General features: G+C 40.4%; 2 protein-coding genes across 3 annotated transcripts; both read left to right on the top strand.

Annotated features, from left to right (window-relative positions):
• The first annotated feature begins 611 nt into the window (after window positions 1-611).
• On the top strand, window positions 612-11,296 carry LOC103976945 (uncharacterized). Of its 2 annotated transcripts, none has more exons than XM_018824127.2 (2): window positions 612-811; window positions 9,934-11,296. In XM_018824127.2, exon 2 carries the CDS (start codon window positions 9,984-9,986, stop codon window positions 11,022-11,024), a length of 1,041 nt encoding a protein of 346 aa, XP_018679672.2. In that variant the 5' UTR covers window positions 612-811; window positions 9,934-9,983; the 3' UTR covers window positions 11,025-11,296. The 2 variants fall into 2 exon arrangements, with proteins under 2 accessions (XP_018679672.2, XP_009390584.2); XM_009392309.3 differs by having other exon boundaries at window positions 613-811; window positions 9,944-11,296.
• Window positions 11,297-18,999: 7,703 nt separating this feature from the next.
• LOC103976946 (ethylene-responsive transcription factor RAP2-13) lies at window positions 19,000-20,803 on the top strand. The gene has a single exon (XM_009392310.3). The coding sequence runs from the start codon at window positions 19,447-19,449 to the stop codon at window positions 20,557-20,559; it is 1,113 nt and encodes a 370-aa protein (XP_009390585.2). The 5' UTR covers window positions 19,000-19,446; the 3' UTR covers window positions 20,560-20,803.
• The last annotated feature ends 953 nt before the right edge of the window (window positions 20,804-21,756 follow it).

The following is a 21,756-nucleotide window of genomic DNA, read 5'->3' as shown; positions in this document are numbered from 1 at the left end:
AAATTTAAAATCAACCTAGGTCCCTTTTACTAAATCATAGTGTTGAGAAACAATAAGTTTTTTTATAAAACTATATTAGGATATGCCAACAAAATTTTTTTAATGCTTAATTTAAAAAATAAGTTTATAAAAAAAAATATATATCAAAGAGAGATCAATAATGCACACAAGACTTGATTTTTTATGATGATAAAAAATGACCATTTAATATACGTGACAATTGCATAGAATCATCATACATTACTCAAACGTGGAAAGCCTATCAGATATAATTGGATGTTCAATCAATGTGTTAAATATAAGACGTTTGAATTTATTGAATACTGATGTGACATTCCACCGTTCATGTGCCAGACTTCCTTATTAATAATGTTATATATTGATGCTAAACTTCGCTCATAATTATTTAGTCGTATACAAAAATTCAATTCGTAATATCATGATTTTGCATTTATTTGCATATAAATTTATTAATATTCGTTACGAGAGATTGTCCTTTCATTTCGTTAAATGGAGCACCAACACAATCGGCCCAACCCGGCCCATTAGCGACCCAATCTCTGTCGTTTTGAACTCACTGAGTCGTGGAATAGCCTTCCCCATAGTAAGTCCAGTCGCCGTCGGAGCCGACCTAACCCGCTTGAAATAAATTCCTTACCCCCCTTTTCTGCCTCGGTATATCGTCGCTTCGAAATCGATTTCCTTCGCCCGCCTCCTCTTCCTCCTACGCCGCCGCTGCCGCATCCGCCGGAGCGTATTTTCCTCTCGCCGTCGAGAAAGTGGTCGCCATCATTTGGGCGACTTGCTCAAGGTACATGCAATACCTCCTCACCATCCCCGAATTAGGGTTCTTCTTTTGCTGCTCCTCTCTTTAGATTACTCTCGTTCGAAACGCTTTCTTTATACTCTTTTCGGTTCCTGTGTTCATTATTTGTGGTTTCTTGCTCCATTGACTGGTCACCATAGATGTAGTTAAAGAATCTTTGCAGATGCGTCCAATTTCTTGGTCTTGATTGGTGGCCGTAAACAATTATAGTGCCGATCGATCGTGTCCCTTGCTCAAATCGGTTACGTGACGCAGCTCCTAGTTGTGGCTGTTGCATTTTAGGATTTAAAGAGAAAGAAATGGTGTGTTTGGGTTTATACTGTTCAAGTTCTTTCTTTTACACATCCTTTTAGTTATATTATATAATATGAAAGGTTATCAACTTTACATAGGGGAGGCCAAAGTGATGTAAGCTGTCAGTTGTTTATGATGTTTATGTTAGCGGGAAAAATATGCAAATGTGAGTACGCGACGTATATACATGTACTGGTTGGATCTCAAAAATGTTTTGATGCTACAAAAAGTATGCATATGAACTCCTCTGTTAAATATGTCTATGTGATTTCTGCTACCTTATTTAAAACACTTAACATCTTACACTTATCAACAAACTTTTAAAACAATCCAGAAAATTCTCAAGGTTGATTTTGACCCATGACTTGAATTATAGTGTGGTATTATGAGTTTCAGTGTTCTATGCCTGATTAATGGCTGAACATTAAACCTGAAATTCTGCATAAGAAGATGCACCATCTTGAGATGGGAGGTGTAAGAACTATTGGTTTCCCTTCTGACTTCTGATTAAAAGGCAACAGTTACATTTCAGTCACCATGGCTTTTGTTTGGTGGTTTGAGAATCCTAGAATGCTTATAACTAGGACATACATACAATGAAAAAAGGACATCAGAAAGTCATGGGTTATTAATTTACAAGGATGTGAGGCCTTATGCTGCATTCTGCTGCTAGAGACTTACCATGTCCACTAAGGTATGCAGTTTAGACCTGACATTGGAGCAACAAGATATAGCAACATACTCTGGGCTGATGACTTTCCATAATAACTAAGGGAACACAAGGAGATCACATCCCATGATTTAAGTGATTTTACTGTAAGGTCACTGGATCATATTAATTCATTTGGCCTTCCTTACCTAAGGAGGCCTAGCAGAACAGGTTGACCCATATCTTATGATCATTAAAAGAACAAAATCAAATCAGATCCCACTATTGTAGTGGTTTCATTTTAAAAATAGGTGGATTTGATGTTTAAATACCTTGAGTTGGAAGTGTTATATGCATCATGCAAGATCAAATGGATCTTTTGATGGATTTCATATACAAATGTTTTCAGTATGTTGCAAGGTTTTGAATGTTGTACCATATCGGTATATCGAGCTTTGCTCAGTATGGTATGGTATGGGTACTGAGCAGTACGCCAAGGCATACCGAGCAGTATGCCTAAAACAGGTATAAAATTCTCCAAAAATATATGAAAAATATAAAAAAAAGTTAGGATAGGGTTTTTAAGTTAGAAATAAATATACATTTAGTATACTCTTAGCAAAACTAATGTAAATTAGGTAAAAATAGTGCCATATATCTTTTTTAAGTTTTGAATAGTAGCCTTGTGTAAGATTTGCAATTTCGATCCATTCAGCATCGTCCTTCTGTTAATATTGAATTATCTACAAAAAAATTATTTGAATTGTTAGATTATTTTATATATAATTTAAAACTTTAAAATTCAAATGAATTAAGTAATTACATATGTAGATATTCTATCATCAAAACGAACGATGAGCCTCTACGGGTGGTGGATCAGGATCCTCGATCCTATGTATCTGCATATTAATATGATATGTTTGTCGAACTCAATCCTAAAATTGATCTTACGACATAGTGTATTGATATACCGTATGTCATTGGTGCATCAATGTGGTGATAGTCGTAGGTTGACCGTCGTGAATCACGTGTTCGAGGCAGCTTCTGAGGCATATCTTGGTGAATGTTAGAACTTCCACTTTCGCTACTGATCTGTTGCTTCATATCATACTGTTGCTCGGAGAAGTATGACCAATTATCAGCGCATTTCTGTTGGTTGTAAGATTCTCTATAATACGATGGCTATGAATACGATGAGCTTCGTTCTGTGTCTATATCATGTAGGCTCTGTCGCATCTGCTCAAAATCATCTACTAGCTTTTCCTTCCCATTTCATGCATAGACGTGATCAGTATCTTGTCGAGTCACATGATCTGAATCTTGGATGACATGTGTAAAATATTACTCCTCGATCCATGCATGACCCTCAAATTGTGTAGACGAGACCAATGACTCCTCGGCATCGCTACCATCATCAGTGATTTAAAAAGGCGCTCGGGCGCTCGCCTAGGCGCTTATACGAGGCGAGACGAGGCCCAAGTGCCTCGCTTCATTTCCAAGCGACGCGCTTTAAAGAGGCGCTGCCTGGGCGCTCGCCCGAGCCCAAGTGCTGGGCGCTTCGGGCGAGCGCCTGGGTTAAACCAAGCGACCGAACCAGCGTTTGAGGTCTGGTTGGTTCGGTCTCCGGTGCCTTAGTTGGTTCAATTGAACTAACTAAAGTACCGATATTAGCGTGACTTCCCCAACGCTAACCCTGCTCGCCGTTCACGCTACTGCCGCCGCTGCTCATTGTCGCTGCTACCGTTGCCACTGTCTCCACTCGCTGCTTTCGCTCCCACTCCCGCTGCTACCTATGCCACTGTCGTCGCTTGCAGCTGCCGCTCCCGCTCTTCTCAGTCAACACCCTCGGTCTTCCGACTCTTTCCTTAAACTCTTCTCCTCTTTCGACTGTTAACTGTATACTAGTAATAGTATTTGTATTTATTAGATTAATTTAATGGCATATTTTTATTTAAAAATTTAAGTAGTTATATTTATTAATTATATTATATATTTTTATATTTTAGCGCCTCACTTCGCTCGAGCAAGCGCCTCGGGCGTTTTTGGACCTTGGCGCCTTTTGCTGCCTAGCGCTTTTTTAATCACCGACTATCATTGGTCGAGGCACTGCTGCCCACGTTGCTACCATGCCTCTGGACCGAGGGAATTGCGGAATGCGATTGCGAAGGTGTCTTATCGCCCGACTCGATTCTTTCCAACGTTGCAGTTGACGCTACTGCTTTCCCCTTTGCGTTTGCCTTTGCCTTTGTACATTGGGCGAACGACTATGGCGGTTGGGTGTCTCTTGTTCCTAGAGTAGTTTGACTCGATCTTGTGTGGCTCCTTCCGTCACGTTCTCACCGAGGGGGATTTTCCTCCTAGTGGGGTTGTGCTTCCTCTTCTTTTATTGCCTCGGTGATAAAACGCAAAGGACGTTGAGTTTCTCCCACCTCATCAAGTAGAGGATCCTCTTGGTTCTCCGTCGCTTCAACCCACTCTAACATCGACTGAAATATGAATCTTTGTTGTAGAATTGGAGGTCAATGGGATCAATCTTTGGTTCCTCTAGCTCCTTGTCCAGCTCGGCACATCGCAACCTTAGCCGTATGTTATAGTGGACATATATCAGTTTCTCCAATCATCTTTATGATAGTCTGTTGCGGACCTTCGTGTGAATCAATGCAAACGTTGACCAATTACGTTTGTAACCACTAGATGTCGTCGTCTGTGAAAGTACACGAATGTGGTGAGGGTCATAGTTTGATCATTGTGAATTATATGTGTCCAAGGCGGCTCCTGAGGCAAAGACGATTGTGACATATATTGGTGCGGAGCATGGAGAATATCGAAACTTCTACTTTTGCTACTAATATACTGCTCTGTTGCTCAGAGAAGAATAATCAACTATCATTATACTATTGTTGGTCATAAGATTATCTATAATACGACGACTGTGAATATGATGAGCTTCATTTTGTGTCTACGTCGTGTTCGTCGAGCTTCATGATTTGAGCCTTGGGTGGCATATGTAAAATACTACTCGGTCCATGCACCACCCTCAAATTATGTAGATGAGACCATTGACTCCCAAACGTCACCGCCATCATCGGTTGAGGCACTGTTGTTCACGTCGCTGCCATGTCTCTAGACCGAGCGGGTTGCTAAATGCAATTGAGAAGGTGTCTCACCGCCTAATTCGATTCTTTCTAACAATGCTGTTGATGCTATTGCCTTCCCCTTACCTTTGCCTTTGCATGTTGGGTGGACGTTTGTGACGGTTGGGTGTCTCTCGGGAATGTGCTTCCTCTTCTTCTATTGCCTTGGCGATAAAACGCGAAGAACGTGGAGGATCTCCTGCCTCATCAAGCATAGGATCCTCTTGGTTCTCCATTACTTCGACCCATTTTAACATTGGCTGTAAATCTTCATTGTAGTATTGGAGGTCGATGGATCAACCTCTTGTTCTTCTAGCTCCTTGTCTAGCTCGACATGTTGCAACCTTAGCTGCATGTTGTAATGGACATATACCAGTTTCTCTAATCGTCTATACGATAGTCTATTGCGGACCTTTATGTGAATAAATACGAACGTTAGACAATTACGTTCGAAACTATTAGATGTCATCGTTTGCGGAAGTACATGGATGACAATCTTCCTTAAATTTGGTGTATCCCTTTCAAATTATAAGCACCACCCGATTGGAAAAAGATATTAATAGGATTTTATTAACATAACAAATAATTATTATTAAGAATAGTTTATAATCAACATGTGTAACTTTTTCTCATCAGGATCCATATTGTAACGACATGATACAACTACAATATCGGAGAATTAATCGATTGTTTCTTGGAATTATCAGTCCTCCATAATAGTATCAGCTATGTCGATAATGTTTGGCAAGAGTCAATGTATAACATTTCCTAGTGTCGATAATAAATTTGATCGTGTTCCAAGATTATACCGAAAATGAATAGTCGAATTTAAATTATACACTACAAGACAAATAATTTCATTAGTAAGAATTTTTTAATATTAAAAATTTATGAATTAAATTACATTGAATATGAATTTACCTGCATTATGGATGTCTTGGTTCATATGAACTTTGGTTTTGCGATCGATGATCTGTAAATATTGGTAGGCTTTAAAATAATCTGTGAATGCTTTTTTGACCTTCTCTATTATTGTAATCAACATATGTCTAATATAAGACATTTGGGAACGCTTATCTATATCGAACCATTCTTGTGAGGTGACCATTGCCTTGAGGCCTTGTCTCTTTTGTTGTATTGACTTTAAGGCAATGAAATTTATAGCAAATCGAGTGACTTCAGGTCGGAGTATCTCACCACTTGTATATTTTTGCATCAAAGAGTAGACCTAATGATGAATATATATACTTTATAATCAACTGTGCCTGAGCTACACACTTGTTGACTGATGGTAGGTTGCCAGTATTCTTCAGCATTAGATTCATGCAATGAGTTATACTTAGAGTTCAAAATAATGTTTTTCTTTTTTCTATCAATTATAAATCAATCTTCTTGAAATTGGCTCTATTGTCAGTAACTATCTAGACAATGTACTATGGTCCGATCTCCTTTATTATGGTGTCCATTGGAATTTTAGTATAGTTTGCATCTTGAATCTTGTTGGAAGCATTAACTGACTTATGAAAAATCACTCATTTGTTACAATACACAAAAAAATTGATGATACTCATTCTTGTTGGCCTTGGCCAACTGTCACATATTAGTGTCATCCCATATTCATTCTAGTGCCTCTTGAAGGATTTGATCAAATCCTTCAGTTCTGCCACCTCCTCATCTAAATACACTTTGTGGATCTCCTTCACTATTGATGGTTAGATCCTGTGTCAACCTTTTGAATAGAGAAGATCATGCTATGATAATATGGACTTTGGGTTATGTTTATTGGAATCGTGTGGAAGTTGAACCATTTTGCGATTGTCTTCCTAATATCCTTTTTTTTCTTTTGTATATACATCATCAATCTATGTCTGCTTCGATATTTATGGAGGATAGCTTTGTGGATTAATATAAAAAATATTTAGTGTTTCCTACTAAGTCCTCTTATAATATCACAAATTCCACCCTACCTCATATTGCCAATCCTCCTCAATTGAGGAAGGGCAATTGGCTTCATCATGTTGGCCAACCTCTAGATTCTTTATGGCACAGATTCGTTGCCACCGCCATGCTCCCATTGTGAGTCAGGTCGTCGATGCTTTATTGCTTCCTTGTACATGTATTAATGCTCTAATGATGCATGAATATCAACTCTAAGATCCGAGTTGATATTATCACTGCAACCCTTATATTCATCATAAATCAATTCCTACGTAGCTCTATAGTTTTCTTCCTTAACTCTCATCTTTTTTTTCATTGTACCTTCCTTGTTTGTCGTAACTTGTCTTAAAATGATTTACGGACCTCTATTAGAATCTTTTTGCATTTTGCAACATCGGGATATTAGCCGGCCAAATGCATCTTCACCCAAGTGATTTCTTCACCCTTGCCAATATAGTTACAATAAATGCATTGCTAATGATGACAGTTCTCATCTATCTTTCGGATATAATCCCAAACATCATCATGTGGCTATTTTTTTTGTTGCATGTTTCTACTAAAATTGAATCAAATAAACAAGCTGCGATTATACCCAATTGGAATTACTTTGTCACTATTAATATGTCAATCAATATATTCGGCATTAAATATGTAGAATTAACTCAATATCATTAAATTTATCATTAAATACACTACCTACAGTAATAAAAAAAAAACTTAATTAAGCCATAATTAGCTTTATTTTATTACTATAAATATGTTAAACATCCTATGAAGCATTAAATACGTAAACTTGATCCTATAGGTCAAATTGCAATGAAATCATCATTAAATATATTAATTGCATCATTAACATAGTTAATTACTCCCTAATTTTTTCTCTTTCATCATTATAAAAATATCAAACACTTTGAAAGGCATTAAAAATATTTAATTGACCCAATAGGGTTTAAATTTTGATATCATATTAATTAAATATACTATTCAGCAGCATTAACATAGTTAATTAATCCTAATTAGTTCCCTTTCACTATTATAAACATGTCAAACACCCTAATAAGTATTAAAAACATTGAATTGACGCAATATGGGTCAAATTTTGATTAAATCATGATTGAAACCACTGATCACTGCATTAAATAACTTAATTAAAATCTAATTAAATTTATTATACCATCGTAAACATGTAAATCACCTTAATATGTTTGAAATACAAAAGTTTGACCTAATAAGTGTCTAATTTTAAAAAAATAAGTATTAAATACACTAATCACAACATTAAAGATCTTAATTAGCATTATTCTACCATCAAAAACATGTCAAGCAACATATTAGACATTAATCATATTGAATAAGTTTAATCATCTCATAAATCGATAAAAATCTAGAAGGAGAATATATACCTCTTGAGTAGATTATTTTTTCTTTTAATCCGCTCAAATTAACTTCTCAAATTTGATCCAATCTATAAATTACAGCTTTGTTGAGTTTAAGAGAGTGAAAATATGAGAGATGTGAATAAGAAAGCGTTTAAGAGAATGAAATGGGTTAAAAGAGGGGGGGTGGGGAGTAAAGGGTTTAAAAAATATTTCCTTTGGTTCAAATAGTCAAATTGACTATTTGAAATAGGGCAATCTCAGTCCTTGATCGGTAATGATTGAAATCCAATTGTTACTGATTGGTGCATGTCAGTAACGATCGGATTTTGACCGTTACCAATCAGTATAGACCCTGTATTGCTCGATACGAGATCATGTAATGTGTACCACCCGGTATGGGCATTGTACCATGGTATGTCGATCCTAATCTGAACCCTTAGTTTTTTTTTAATTATTTGGGGATAATTCTTGTGCATGGCAACCAAAATTATTTTCATTTTTTTACTATTTTTTTCACCCGTTTCTCGTTAATCTAGCATATGTTTCTTGAAGTATAAAACAATATAGAAAGTATGTTCATTGGTTCTTGACAAAATCTATTAGTGACATATTGTTGCTTAACTTGTTTTTTAATGAAACGCTAATAATAGTTTATTTGCATAATTCATTTTATTTTTGCTTCTAGAGCAGTGGTCCTAACTTGTGTTTGCTAATGTAATGGTGGGTGGTTTTTAAACAATGTAAGAAATTGCTTATGAAGAAACAACTTTAGTTAGAAAGAGTTTGTGACAACTGTTAAATTTATGAAAAAGCTACAAAGTAGTCTAACAGGACAATATATTGATTCAACCTTGTGTTAGCCGATTAGACATCAGGACATTTGTTTGCTTGCACAAGCTGCCACAGATTTTAGGATATGTACTCATTGATGTATTTTGGTTGTTTGTATCAGATGAATATGCTTGATCTGATGGGTTACATTCTTGAAAAATCTTGAGGCATGGGTTACATTCTGCTTTTTATATTCTTCTACCATTTGTAATTTCATTACAGTTGAGGATGGCTCGGAATTGAGTTTGGAAGTACTTTTATACATATGTATGTATGTATATATATACATATATATACATATATATGTGTGTGTGTGTGTGTGTGTGTGTGTGTGGTGTGTGTGTGTGTGTGTATATGTATGTGTATATATGTATATGTATATGTATATGTATATATATATGTATATATATATATATATATATATATTTATATATATGTATTTTTATATATGTATATATATTCTCCTCATCTCCTATGGAGAGAAAAATCAACAGGGAGCTGCTGCCTTTGAGATTGCTCAATTATCTAGTAACAAACTAATGATATCTACCTTTAAATGGGTTGAAGTTTTGTGGTCTTAGTGGATATTGCATGTCCTAACTGAGTTTTCTGTAGCTGATTAGTTCTTGAGCATGATGGAGCATGGTCTAGTTCTTTCATTTCCGTAACTACTCATATTTTTGGAGAAGCCTCTAGAATGTTTATTCCTGTCTCTTGAAACAAATGTGGACAATCACATATGGTTTTTTCTTTTAGATCTCAAACTATTAAGTTTGATTCTTGTCATCTCATGACTAACAAATTGGAGAGGTGTTTATTGGCTTAAGTTTGTATGGTCCTTCCATCAGAAGTTCTTCGCATAGTATCACACTTACCTTGCAGTTCTTGTCAGGTGAAACAATCTAGCATTTTGCCCGACATCAGAGTTCAAAATGTTTGCTGCACCTGGTGACAATGCCTTGGTAATATCAGGTCCAAGGCCAGGAACAGAATGGGCTACTGTTCCACACAGCACACTTCAAGTTCAAGCCCCTGGCCCTGGTGGAAAACAACGCACCTCTAGCCTGGAGTCACCAATAATGCTGCTTACAGGTCACCAGAGTGCGATATATACCATGAAGTTCAACCCAGCAGGAACTGTAATAGCATCCGGCTCCCATGACAAAGATATATTCTTGTGGTATGTTCATGGAGAGTGCAAAAATTTTATGGTCTTGAGAGGGCATAAAAATGCTGTTCTGGACCTCCAATGGACCACAGATGGGACCCAGATAATTTCAGCCAGCCCTGACAAGACTCTAAGAGCATGGGATGTGGAAAGTGGGAAACAGGTTAAGAAAATGGCTGAGCATTCATCATTTGTGAACTCATGCTGCCCTTCACGAAGGGGTCCACCTCTTGTTGTGAGTGGCTCTGATGATGGAACGGCAAAACTTTGGGACTTGCGTCAAAGAGGTGCAATCCAGACATTCCCAGACAAGTATCAGATCACTGCTGTAAGCTTCTCTGATGCTGCAGATAAGATATTTACCGGAGGATTGGATAACGATGTGAAAGTGTGGGATCTCCGCAGAAATGAGGTAACTATGACACTCCAAGGCCATAGTGACATGATAACAGGTATGCAGCTAAGTCCTGATGGATCATACCTGTTGACTAATGGCATGGATTGCACACTTCGGGTCTGGGATATGCGCCCATATGCTCCTCAGAACAGGTGCATTAAGATTTTTACAGGGCACCAGCATAACTTTGAGAAGAACTTGATGAAGTGTGGCTGGTCTCCAGATGGGAGCAAGGTCACTGCTGGGAGTGCAGACCGAATGGTGTATATATGGGACACAACAACCCGCCGGATTTTGTACAAGCTCCCTGGGCACAATGGCTCTGTAAATGAGACCATGTTCCATCCAACTGAGCCGATCATAGGTTCTTGCGGTAGCGACAAGCAGATTTATCTAGGGGAGATCTGAAGCACTTAGGTCTCCACTAGTACTAGTTAGGTTACTGCTTACATATTGGCTGCTAACACTGCCATTTTGTGGCTAGCTTGTCATTTGTGGTTATTGCCTTAATCTCTTGGGTTTGTACTTGTTGTGTTGCTATGTTATTGGTGGTGATTCTCGGATCAAGTTCTTTGGACTGCTAATGCTAGCGGTAGCAAAATCCATGACTTGTTTGGAGAACGTGTACGCTTTTCTTTCTGTTCTTTTCTCTCTAGTCTGATATTAAAGGCAATTTAGCATGAATAAGTAGTCCAATTAATTATTGCTGCTTGATTTTTGGATGACTATTTTGCTGCTTTACTGGTGCTGGGGGAATGATTTGTTTTCTGCTGAAACATTTTTCTTGCCTCATCAATTGTCACACGTGTCAAAAACGCATAAGGTGTGATATGCTTTTCAGAGCCTAAAAGAAACTAATTAACGTTCTATTCATATCAAATGTTAGATATATCAGAAAGTGATAATAAAGAAAATAAACCCTGATCTAACTGGACTTGGAATAAAATGGTCTGAAATCCGTCTAAACTGATTTAACTGGCCCTTAATAGGTCCAATTTGGATCGAACTCTTGAATTGGACAGAACGACCCCGTAATTATCATAAGCCGGCCTGAACAGGTTAATTTAGCCCGGTTTCGCCAATTTCAAGGGTTCTATAAGGGCCCGGCGCTAGGCCACTTGGGCTATAGGCCGGGCCTCAAGCCAGGTGGATTGGGCTCTAATAGGGACTCAGGCTGGGTCAAACCGGCAGTAGTAAGGGGGCTCGGGCGAGGCCTCCACACTAGCACACAAGGGGCCTGAATGGGCTTTATTTGGGCGGTAAAAGGTTGATACAAATTAAGCCTCTGCGCTGACAACGGGCTGAGCCAAACAATGGGCCTAAATGAACATTCAGGATCTGGGCTGCGCCGGTCCGCGCTGTGCCGTGCGATTGACATGTACCAGACCGAGTCCGCCGGGCCGGACTGCGCCAAGTCATGGCTGATGGACCCAGGCCATACTGCACTGGGGCAAGCTGCACGACGGCCCGCCGTGCCGCCTCCATTACTATGTCAGCCGGTGGGCTTTTGGGCCACAAGCGCTACTGGGCCAAAATTAAGAGGTGAGACTTCTTAACATCACCCGTAGTCGCTATACTCCAGCAGCCAACCCTTATGCTTTTCTTACCGTATTCACAATCTGTCGCCTTCCTACCACTGGCGGTAACCGGACTCGAGTTTTGTTCCCAGCCGACGAGAAGTGGAAGACGAAGAGGCGAGGGACGAAGGGATGGTTGCCTCCACCTACGACCGGCAATGGGCCTTCCCTGATGTCTCTCCTCAATACCACCACCACGACAATGGCGGTAGTTACGATGATAGCCCGCCAAAGATGCGGAACAAAGTGGTGTTCGAGTTCCAGGCCGCATTCAACTTTTAGCGACAGATTCTCCCCGGCGGCGCTGGTGGCGAGAGCGCATAGCAAAGAGGTAAGTTTGCTTATTCTTCTTTCTTTAATCTCTGTTGCTTCTTTTGATGTTTCAGTGGTCTCTGTTGGGGTAGTGGTTGATGCTCGTGAAGTGTTTGTGTCGAGCTCACCGAGATCCTTTTATGAAACATCCCTCTCGATGAAATCATAATCATAATCTTACGTTTAGTTCTTTCTCTTGACGGATGGTTGTTTGGGTGATACATGTATGCTATCTGTTCAATGAAACGTAATCAGCTTACCATGTGTGCGGAGGAGGTAAATGTCCTTGCTTTCACAGACCATGACACCATTTCTGCTATAGCAGAGGCCATGGAGAGCTGCTATAGCATATTATTGGAATCAGGATCCTTCCAGGTGTCTGAGTTAAGCACACTGTGTATTCCTAGGTAATACTTTGCTACTTCTTGATGGCGAGCCTTGGTACAACAATAAAGTTGCTCCTTTATAACTTGTGTGACAAAGGTTTGAGGCAGGGAAATGGCCTGTGCAAGCAATTTTAGGTGTAAAGCTGGGTACATTGAGCGTCCTCAAGGCCAATATTAGTGGGAGCTGAGTTCATTGTGTTCACCCTTTCATATTCTTCTACTTCTTATGCATAAATATTTTTTGGAAATGCATATGTTCTTATCTTCCATTTTTAGTGGCTTATATGATACTTGTTTTATCCTCTTTGGAATCAATCCTTGGGCTTTGGTTAATTGCAATATTTACCATGGGAAGGAAGGGAAGAGTCTGAGACCGAAGAACCAGTTTGTATTCTTGCATATTATTGTAGCTCCGAACCTTCATTTGGTGAACTTGCTGGCCAGTATAAGAGATGACTGGTAACCTTTATGCTGAATAGATGTTATTGAAGTTTAGATGCTTCTTAAGTAGGAATATATTACTAGGATAGCCGGAACTGTGGCTCCAGTAAGGGTTCATGTGGCTCAGGCTTTGGTTGAATCTGGTGATCTGGATAACTTGAAGCAAGGTATTAGCAGATAATTATGTGATGGTGGGCCTGCCCATGCCAAGGATGCTACCTCTTGCCCAATACCTTATTTATTCATGTTGGTCTTGTTGCACTGAAATGCTCATCTAGCCATCACATTGCCCAATATCTTGTAAGTTCAATTTTAACTTACAATTTAATTATTTCGCTTGTGTAGGCTTTTGCTGATTGTAAAACTGGTTCATTTAGCTTCTGTTCAAGCACTTCTCTAGAAATGTTCCACCTAATGCAGTGTCATGTCTAAGTTAGAAAGTACAAAGGCCAGAGAAGTGCACAAAAGAAGAATTGATTTAGAGACATGCATCATCTGAGCTTACTTCCTGCAGAGCCTGAGAATAGATGCCAAGAAAATGTTGTCCAATAAGCTTGTTCTTCTGATTGGATTAACGCTTTCGAGTATGAAGAAGCTCGATGTCATTTTGAATTCTCATTTCATAGCAGATGTTAGTGCTGAATTTGTGATATCTGGCCATCCACTGCACCCTTCATTGAAAGAGTAGGCAGTTGAAAGACCCACCTCTGAATAAAGCCTGACTGGTTGAGAGCTGGCTGTTTTTCTTCTCCGGAACAAAAATGCTCATTTCTCCTTGTAAGTGTGGTTCAAACTCATGTGTCAGCTCCAAAGCTCCAAAAATTCCAAGGGCATAGTATGTATATTTTTATCCCAAAGGTCAGTTTAGGCTATTGCTTTGAATCAGCATGGATCCAATGGACAAATCTTAGCTACCAATAATCAAGATGGAAGTTGCTGTCTGTGCAATATAAGGAATTAGTCAACTGTCCCTTGAAGAACTCCAAGTGATGAGAGTTGATCCGAAGAATGATGTGCATTTGATGGGTATACGGAGCCAGCTAAATTTATACATCTCTATGATGCAATGGCATGATTATTCTAAGGCTTAAGCTTAAGAATAAAGATATTATCTTTGTGGGTTGCGCTCTAGCCTGGACTGAGACATCTCTTTGCATGGTTGACTACCTCTATTGGTCCCTACAGTTTATCAAGAGCCATCAGTGTTGCTTGATGTGATGCAGAAATAGTTTGTTCAGAAACTTCTCATGGTAAGACTAAAAATTGATGGTGTAGACAAAATATGGTGAACTTGGTGCCAGAATTGCCTGTTATTTCTCAAAGAATGCCAGAATGTTTGGCTTTGAAGATACTGGTAGAGCTATTAGAAGTTACTTCAACTTTGTACTGCTGAGCTTCTGATTGTAAAGAAGCCGGCAAATGTTGTGGAATCCCATGTAATGAATTTGTTGTTTCCTCTTGGGATGATGCATTTATATTCCATCTTTCCCAATTCTATGAGTTTCTAGTGAAATAAATGGCTTCTATTTATTTCACTGGCTTATTACATGTAATGTGAGTCATATATTCTCTGTGATTGTTTTTGTGTTCTCTAAGCTATTAAGTTGTTCCCAAAACATGTGTTCTCTAAGCTATGAGTCATGTATTCTCTGTGATTGTTTATTGTGTTCTATAAGCTATGAAGTTGTTCCCAAAACATGTTGTCAACAGCAACTTTCCTCTGGTTTGCATGCTTCAGCTTTCAAGTATTACAATTGTAAAAGAGAACTTGGCTAAAAGCAAGTGGCATACAGAAAACGATCCAAATGAAACCTACAACTACTAGTTTTGGAGTGGAATGCAACAATTGGATTGTGACCTATCATAGCATGTCACACATAAGATAATCTTGTTTCATCATTTGCCAAGCATTACATTTCTAGTAGGAATAGTTCACAAACTGCCATGGTGTTCAATGAATCATATAATTATGTATCAGATAATCAAAATTGCTCACCTATATATGTGAGCAATTATGAGCTATTCCTTGTAATCAATCACCAATTTAATCAACTCATTGACATCATTCACATATGATCCTTCTGATTTTACATTATATATATAAACCAACTCAAATGCTGCAAATAAAACTCAAAGATAAATGCATATCTCATATGAAGCCTCTGACTTGATCCAACCTTGGTCCTCTACAAGTCACATATCATGCATGTTGGTCCCACATGAGCTGGATCTACCTGACCATTGCGAGGCAGTGACTCAGCTACTACCTGAGAACGATAGCAAACACGCAACAAGATGACTCTTTGTTTGTCTCCCACTCCAGATGATCCACACGGAACTCGGACAGGAAAGAAGCAACATGAGCGAATAGGACAAGCTGATGCTTTGAGAGCTGCGTCAGCTCCAGTTCTTGTCGAGTAAAACGCAGAGGCAGCGAGTGAAGTGTACATTAAGGTAATCTGCATTGCTGAAGCTTTTGGCCATGGAGATCACACCAAAAGGTCTTCTCCAAGGTGGATCTTAGAAAGAGAGGAAGCTGCAAAGTGCTTTTACTGTACTTGTCTTTCTTTCCTTTTTCTTGGGATGTATAAGAGACAGATTTGACAGTGAAAAGAAATGCAAACATGTGCATGGAGCTGATGTGCTGCCAGCATGATCTTCAAAAGCAAGTTCACATATGATCCGCTGCAGGTTGGATTTGTCCTGGTTTTGGCTTCCAATGGATCTTCTCCTGTGTTTTTAGCCTTTCACAAGCAAGTTTGAAGGTGAGGGGCGGGCCTTTTTCTAGAAGTACTGAGATCAACCAAGATATTCTCTTAAACAAAAAAGTGGAATAATGTAATGGAGCACTTTGCATTCTCAGTTCCTAAAGAAGAAAAAGAAGAACAAGTAGGTCCCACGGGAACAACGAAGAACACAGAAAAATAGAACAGGCGATGCACGGAATAAAAGAAGATGACTTCCAATATGCATCATTGCCTTTCTTAAATTAGGTCAGTGGTGAAGGAAGGAACCAATGTCCGTACATGATCTGCATGTGCTGCTGAAATCGAAGGCCACGAAGCATGGTAAGGAGGTCCCACTCAGTTTTGACCAATGACCCGAGCTCATGATGCTTCCCAACCCTGGTTAACCTGCCTACCTCCACCTGCTCCTCCCACTAACTCTGGTTCTTATACTCTTCATCGTGGTTAAGGTAGATGCTGTGTATCGGAAACCTACTGCTACTGAAACTATATAGACTCGGATGTGATCCGAGAAGATCATGGAGCAGTCCTGCGGTGGAGCTACAGTGATACGAACCCATCAAGAGACGAGAAGTATCGACGTGAAATAGTTGATTCTACAGCAAAAGAAAGAATCTGTGGAAAGAGGCAACAGATGAATCCTGCTTCCATCCTCCTTGTCTCTTCGCATGTCGATGAGTCGTGCAGGCGAGTGAGACAAGAATCAAGAAAGGCAGGTAAGGTTGGCACATATTTCTTAAAGTTGAACCTAACAAAGCAGTTGATGTAAGATACGCTTCTCTTTGTTCTCATGCAGTTGAATTGCTCATCCATCACCTTAAACAAAGAGGCTTGATTAATTGATCGACCTACCCTGCTAGGTCGATCCTGACTTGCAGTTGCAGGTATCACTCTTTTTGTCTTGTTTCTCAGGAGATGCATGCGCATGCTAGTGATCTTGGTGAACAATTGATCGAATAGAGGAATCCATGTAGGTTCCTAGTTTTGTTAGACTGTAAGTTCATGAAGCACAGTAGGTTTTAAGCTTCTCCTCAGGAAGGTTTCATCCTCTCTCTCTCTGTCTCTCTCTCAGCTGCATTAAATAGATCAAAGAAAAGAAATCAAGACTGGGAATAATATATTCTTTTGGGATAGGAAACTGTGGCAGCTCGGATGGGCAGTCAAAGATACATGCACTGCGATGAGATCTCATCCTCACATCGACGAGAATGCATGCCGCGGGCTTTAGATTAAACAATGACATGAATGAAATAAGTGGTGGTCATTCTCAGTGACAATGATGTATATGTATGTATGTTGTTTGCGTATCTGTTTCAAGCCTTGGAGCCATCTCTCCCGAAAGATCATTATTCTTGGCAGGAAAACCTGTCATTCCTAGCTCAGATTCTTATCATGTTCCTGATTCCACCAGTCATTGTGTGAAGAATTTGAGTTCAACTTTGACCTGCAGATGGAGAAGTGTGTGATCAATTGCATAGGGGGAAGACATGCACTCGTTATCACAAGTATATGGAATCAGATGTTGTTTAGGATGACATTTAACATGATTTCATCAACATCTCAAGGAAACATAGCATATCTTAGAAACTAATGCTATGATTCAAGAACAATCGAACAAGTTTTAGCCATCAATTAATTCGATGCCATGTTGAACGAACATGATTGCGTTGCTTTTCAATCTTCAGAACGTCTGGCTAAAATGTTTCCACAGCCATCAGCTTCTAAGATTCCTCCCATGGCATATAATTCTTCTGTCTCTATTACCAATAATTGACTCACCACCGCCACCACCACTCATTCAATGTTAGGTCTTAATGAGGTATATTTTTGGTATTGTCCATGTGGACCAGACAAGCAGACACGATGATACAGACGTGGAACTTCAAGTACGATGTGGCGCGTAATACACACGTGACGGGCAGTCACTTATTGCCCCCTCCGGACGAACGACATCATCATGGTACAGTCATCCCGTAAAGCTCGGAGTGACGCCATGTAGTATCGATCTGTATAGGTCAATCGACGCTCACACAGAAGCTTAAGCCGAGCGTCCAAGGAGTCGACCGCAGTTAATTGACTCGTACAACTTACTCATTCTCGCAGGTATAAAAACTAGCCCTCCTTAATCAAGAGGAGAAAGACTTTTCGTACATTCAACTCACTCTTATTCTACTCAACGCTAACTTAAGCTTTAGAGAGATCAAGTTGGAAAATCTTCCTCCTGACCTTGAACTATGTGTAGAGATAAACGATGAAGAAGCAAACAATAAGACATTAGCTCAATCTAACCCGACATGTACTTTTGCTTTTCGAATCTCCGTGTGGGTGATCTTGTACCTCTCTTTCAAATCATACGTAATCTTACGGTATTATATTATCATATTATCAGAAGCCACTGGTTTTGTTCCTTGAAGTCTGTTTTACTAATTTGTTTACAAGTAATTAAACAACTTAAGTATATTTAATTATATTTTCGTACAATAATGATGACCAATATTTGAGTCAGATTCAAAATAAGATATATAAAAATAGTTTTTTATTATTCAAGATTCCTTAGTAAAAGAATCTTGGCAGCATGACTTGACTCCACGAGTTAGTTTACGGAGAGCGGGGAGGAGGGTTCGGATGTCAGACGGGATAAAAATCGTGACATAAGTACTCGGACGAGCGCTACACTGTGGCCCGAGTGACGTCGAAGCGGTGAGAAAGCTAGCAACCAATGGTAATATCACACGTGCCGGTCAACTAACACAAGGGGCGACCGCTCCCACGGTAACGAAGCAATTTATCATTGGCTGTTTCTCGGCGAATTAGGGGTTAATAAGGCTACTAATCACGGGATTAACAAAGCCAAAGTCCCTTCAGAGGCTTATATAAACCAGCCATAGGCCTCTCTTCTCTTCCCCAAGAGAGCGGCCTTCACCGGAAGCCAAACCCAGTCTCCCCCTCCCCCTCCTCCACCCCCTCTCCGCCACCTTCGGTGAGGCTGAGCGAGCCCCCTTCGAAGAGCAAAAGGTTTGCATTTCTAATCTCTTCTTCCTCCTCTTCTGGATCCTTCTCTGTTATCCTCTGTCATCTCAAAGACCGCAAACCAGAGGTTTCAGAGCAGAGATCCAGAGCCCTTTCTTCTTTCTTTTCATCTCTTCTTTTCTTTTAATCTTGATCGACCAAAAGGGTTCTTTTTTCATACCCTTCAGGTTATTCTACTCTTCTCTGAAAGATAGTATATCGCTGTATCTCTATATCGCTGTATCTCTTTGCTTCTTCGAGTGACCCTCGAGAACCAGGTCGGGTTTTAGCATCCTCTCGTTCTTGCTTCTTGTCTTCTGTCCATTTCTGCTTTTTCTTACTTGCTTTGCTTAGATTCATGGCTGCAGCCATAGATTTGTACAGTAGCAGGTCAGTCCTTCCTGCTGACCCCTTCAATGAGGAGCTCATGAAAGCACTCGAACCTTTTATAACAAGTGTTTCCACCTCCTCTTCTCCACCCCCACCCTCCTCTAACTCCATCATCACCCACTACCACTCTTCCTTCGCCCCATCCTACGCTTATCAAAATCCCTCCTTTGATCATTACTCTCATCAAAATCACACCTTTGCTTCCCACCTTCATCAAGACCCCATTGTGGATGGCTGCTCCCTGTCGCCGTCGAGAGCCAGGATCCCTCGAAGCTTCCATAACTTAGAGGATCAGGGGCTCATCGGCTCGGCCGGGCTTACCCACCTCAACCCCGCCCAAATCCAGCAGATCCAAGCTCAGACCCAACTCCAGCAGCAGCACCAGAGACTCCTTGCGGCAAGGCAATCGCCGCCGAATCGCCACCACCGTCAAGCTGCTGGCTTTTTCGCGCCGAGGCCCCATCCCATGAAGCACGCCGGCTCACCACCTCTGCCGAAGCCCACGAAGCTCTACCGCGGAGTGAGGCAGCGCCACTGGGGGAAGTGGGTGGCCGAGATCAGGCTACCCAAGAACCGGACTCGCCTTTGGCTTGGGACCTTCGACACCGCCAAGGAGGCGGCCCTGGCATACGACCAGGCGGCCTACAGGCTCCGCGGGGGCCTTGCGAGGCTCAACTTTCCCGACCTTCGGGCCGCCGGTGGCTCCCTCCACTCTTCTGTTGATGCCAAGCTCCAAACTATTTGCCACAGCTTGGCCGATTCGTCGAAACAGAGCGCAGCGCTCCTACCCACCGACGCCCCTAATCCAGAGTTCAATGCGGCAATTGCCGGCGGCGATTCGTCTCCTACGATGGCCGAAGAGGATGCCATGTCGAAGGATGAACTGTGTTGCTTGGGCTTAGAGGACCACAAGACAGAGATCTCATCGGAGGGTGAAGACTCCTTGGGGTCGCCGCCGGTGTCCGAGATGCAGCGTTTGGACTTCACTGAGGCGCCTTGGGATGAAGCAGAGAGCTTTGTGTTGCGGAAGTATCCTTCATGGGAGATCGACTGGGACTCCATCCTCTCATCCAGCAATTAGCATCCTTGTGGTGGTTAGCTTTAGTTTAATTACTGGTGTTCGTCTCAAGTGGCTGTTGCAAATGGGGTTTTTAGACATTTGCTTAGCAGCTGTAGGCAGTCTCTGGCAGTCCCAAGTATCATTCGTGTATCTGATAGCTCCCCCCTTTATGACCCTCACTGGTTTGCTGGTTGTGTTTTTTTTTTTGGCATGACCATGGAGTATGAATGTTGTCTTGTTGGCAGTGACTGAAACAGTTCTTGAAGGTGTTTGTGTAGTTTTGCGAATTTAGCTTGCATGTATATGTGATGCAGATGATAAATCAGAGGCACAATGAGAGTCAAGGTTTCTACGTTGTGTGGGAAGGAATTTTTCTGTGATATATTGTGATGTAAAATAGTGTTCGTAGATGTATTGTAAGGGCAGAATTAAAAGCCCTGCCTGCTGGTAATGTGGCAGATAGGGACAGAGAGAGGAAGAAAGGTGGGGAAGGCGAAGCACTTGAGTGCAAACATAGTAAGTACCATGATGATTGATGATCCTGTAGTGCAATCAATCTCATTCAGGCCATATTTTTCTCGGTAGCACGAGTCACTGCTGATTAGTTTTTATTTTCAGATATCAGTGCAAGTATTGTATAGATGTTCTACTAGATGACACCAGTAATAAACCTAGTAGTTTTGTCAGACTTGATAATTTTGGTCACTGGTGTTCAAGATCAACTTGGGCTGATGGCTAACCTTTGGGATCAACCTATCTTTAGAACACCAACATGTGGGAAACAGAGCAAGTCCTGACTTGGATCAACCTAACAATGCTTTTTTTTACACAGCTTTGTCACAATACTTGTGTAAAAGTGTGTATCTCCTCCATGTCCCAAGATGAGGTAAAATTGTGTGTCAAGAATGATCTGTCAGAAAAATTGGATCAAATATTGATATCATCTGAATTAAGACATGCATCACCATTCTAAGGAAAGCTGCTTATATAGCCAGATCAATGCAACATATCACAAGTTCATCAAGCTAAGACAAGTACCCAAACAGTAAGGATCCTGTAACCTGCATCCTTATGTGCTGAGTTAGGTTTTAGGACTGAGCTCTCCATGCCAATGTACAATTATACATGTGTTCACTGAGGCTGTAGCCTAATTACTGGACTGCATTGCTGTGACTATAGCTACTTCACACACAATATCCAACGCAAGATGTGCAAAAG

The sequence above is a fragment of the Musa acuminata genome, chromosome BXJ3-3, assembly GCF_036884655.1.
Source record: "Musa acuminata AAA Group cultivar baxijiao chromosome BXJ3-3, Cavendish_Baxijiao_AAA, whole genome shotgun sequence".
NCBI classification, from domain to species: domain Eukaryota; kingdom Viridiplantae; phylum Streptophyta; class Magnoliopsida; order Zingiberales; family Musaceae; genus Musa; species Musa acuminata.
The sequence above is the reverse complement of the archived record's forward strand: the minus strand, read 5'-3'. Positions and strand labels throughout refer to the sequence as shown.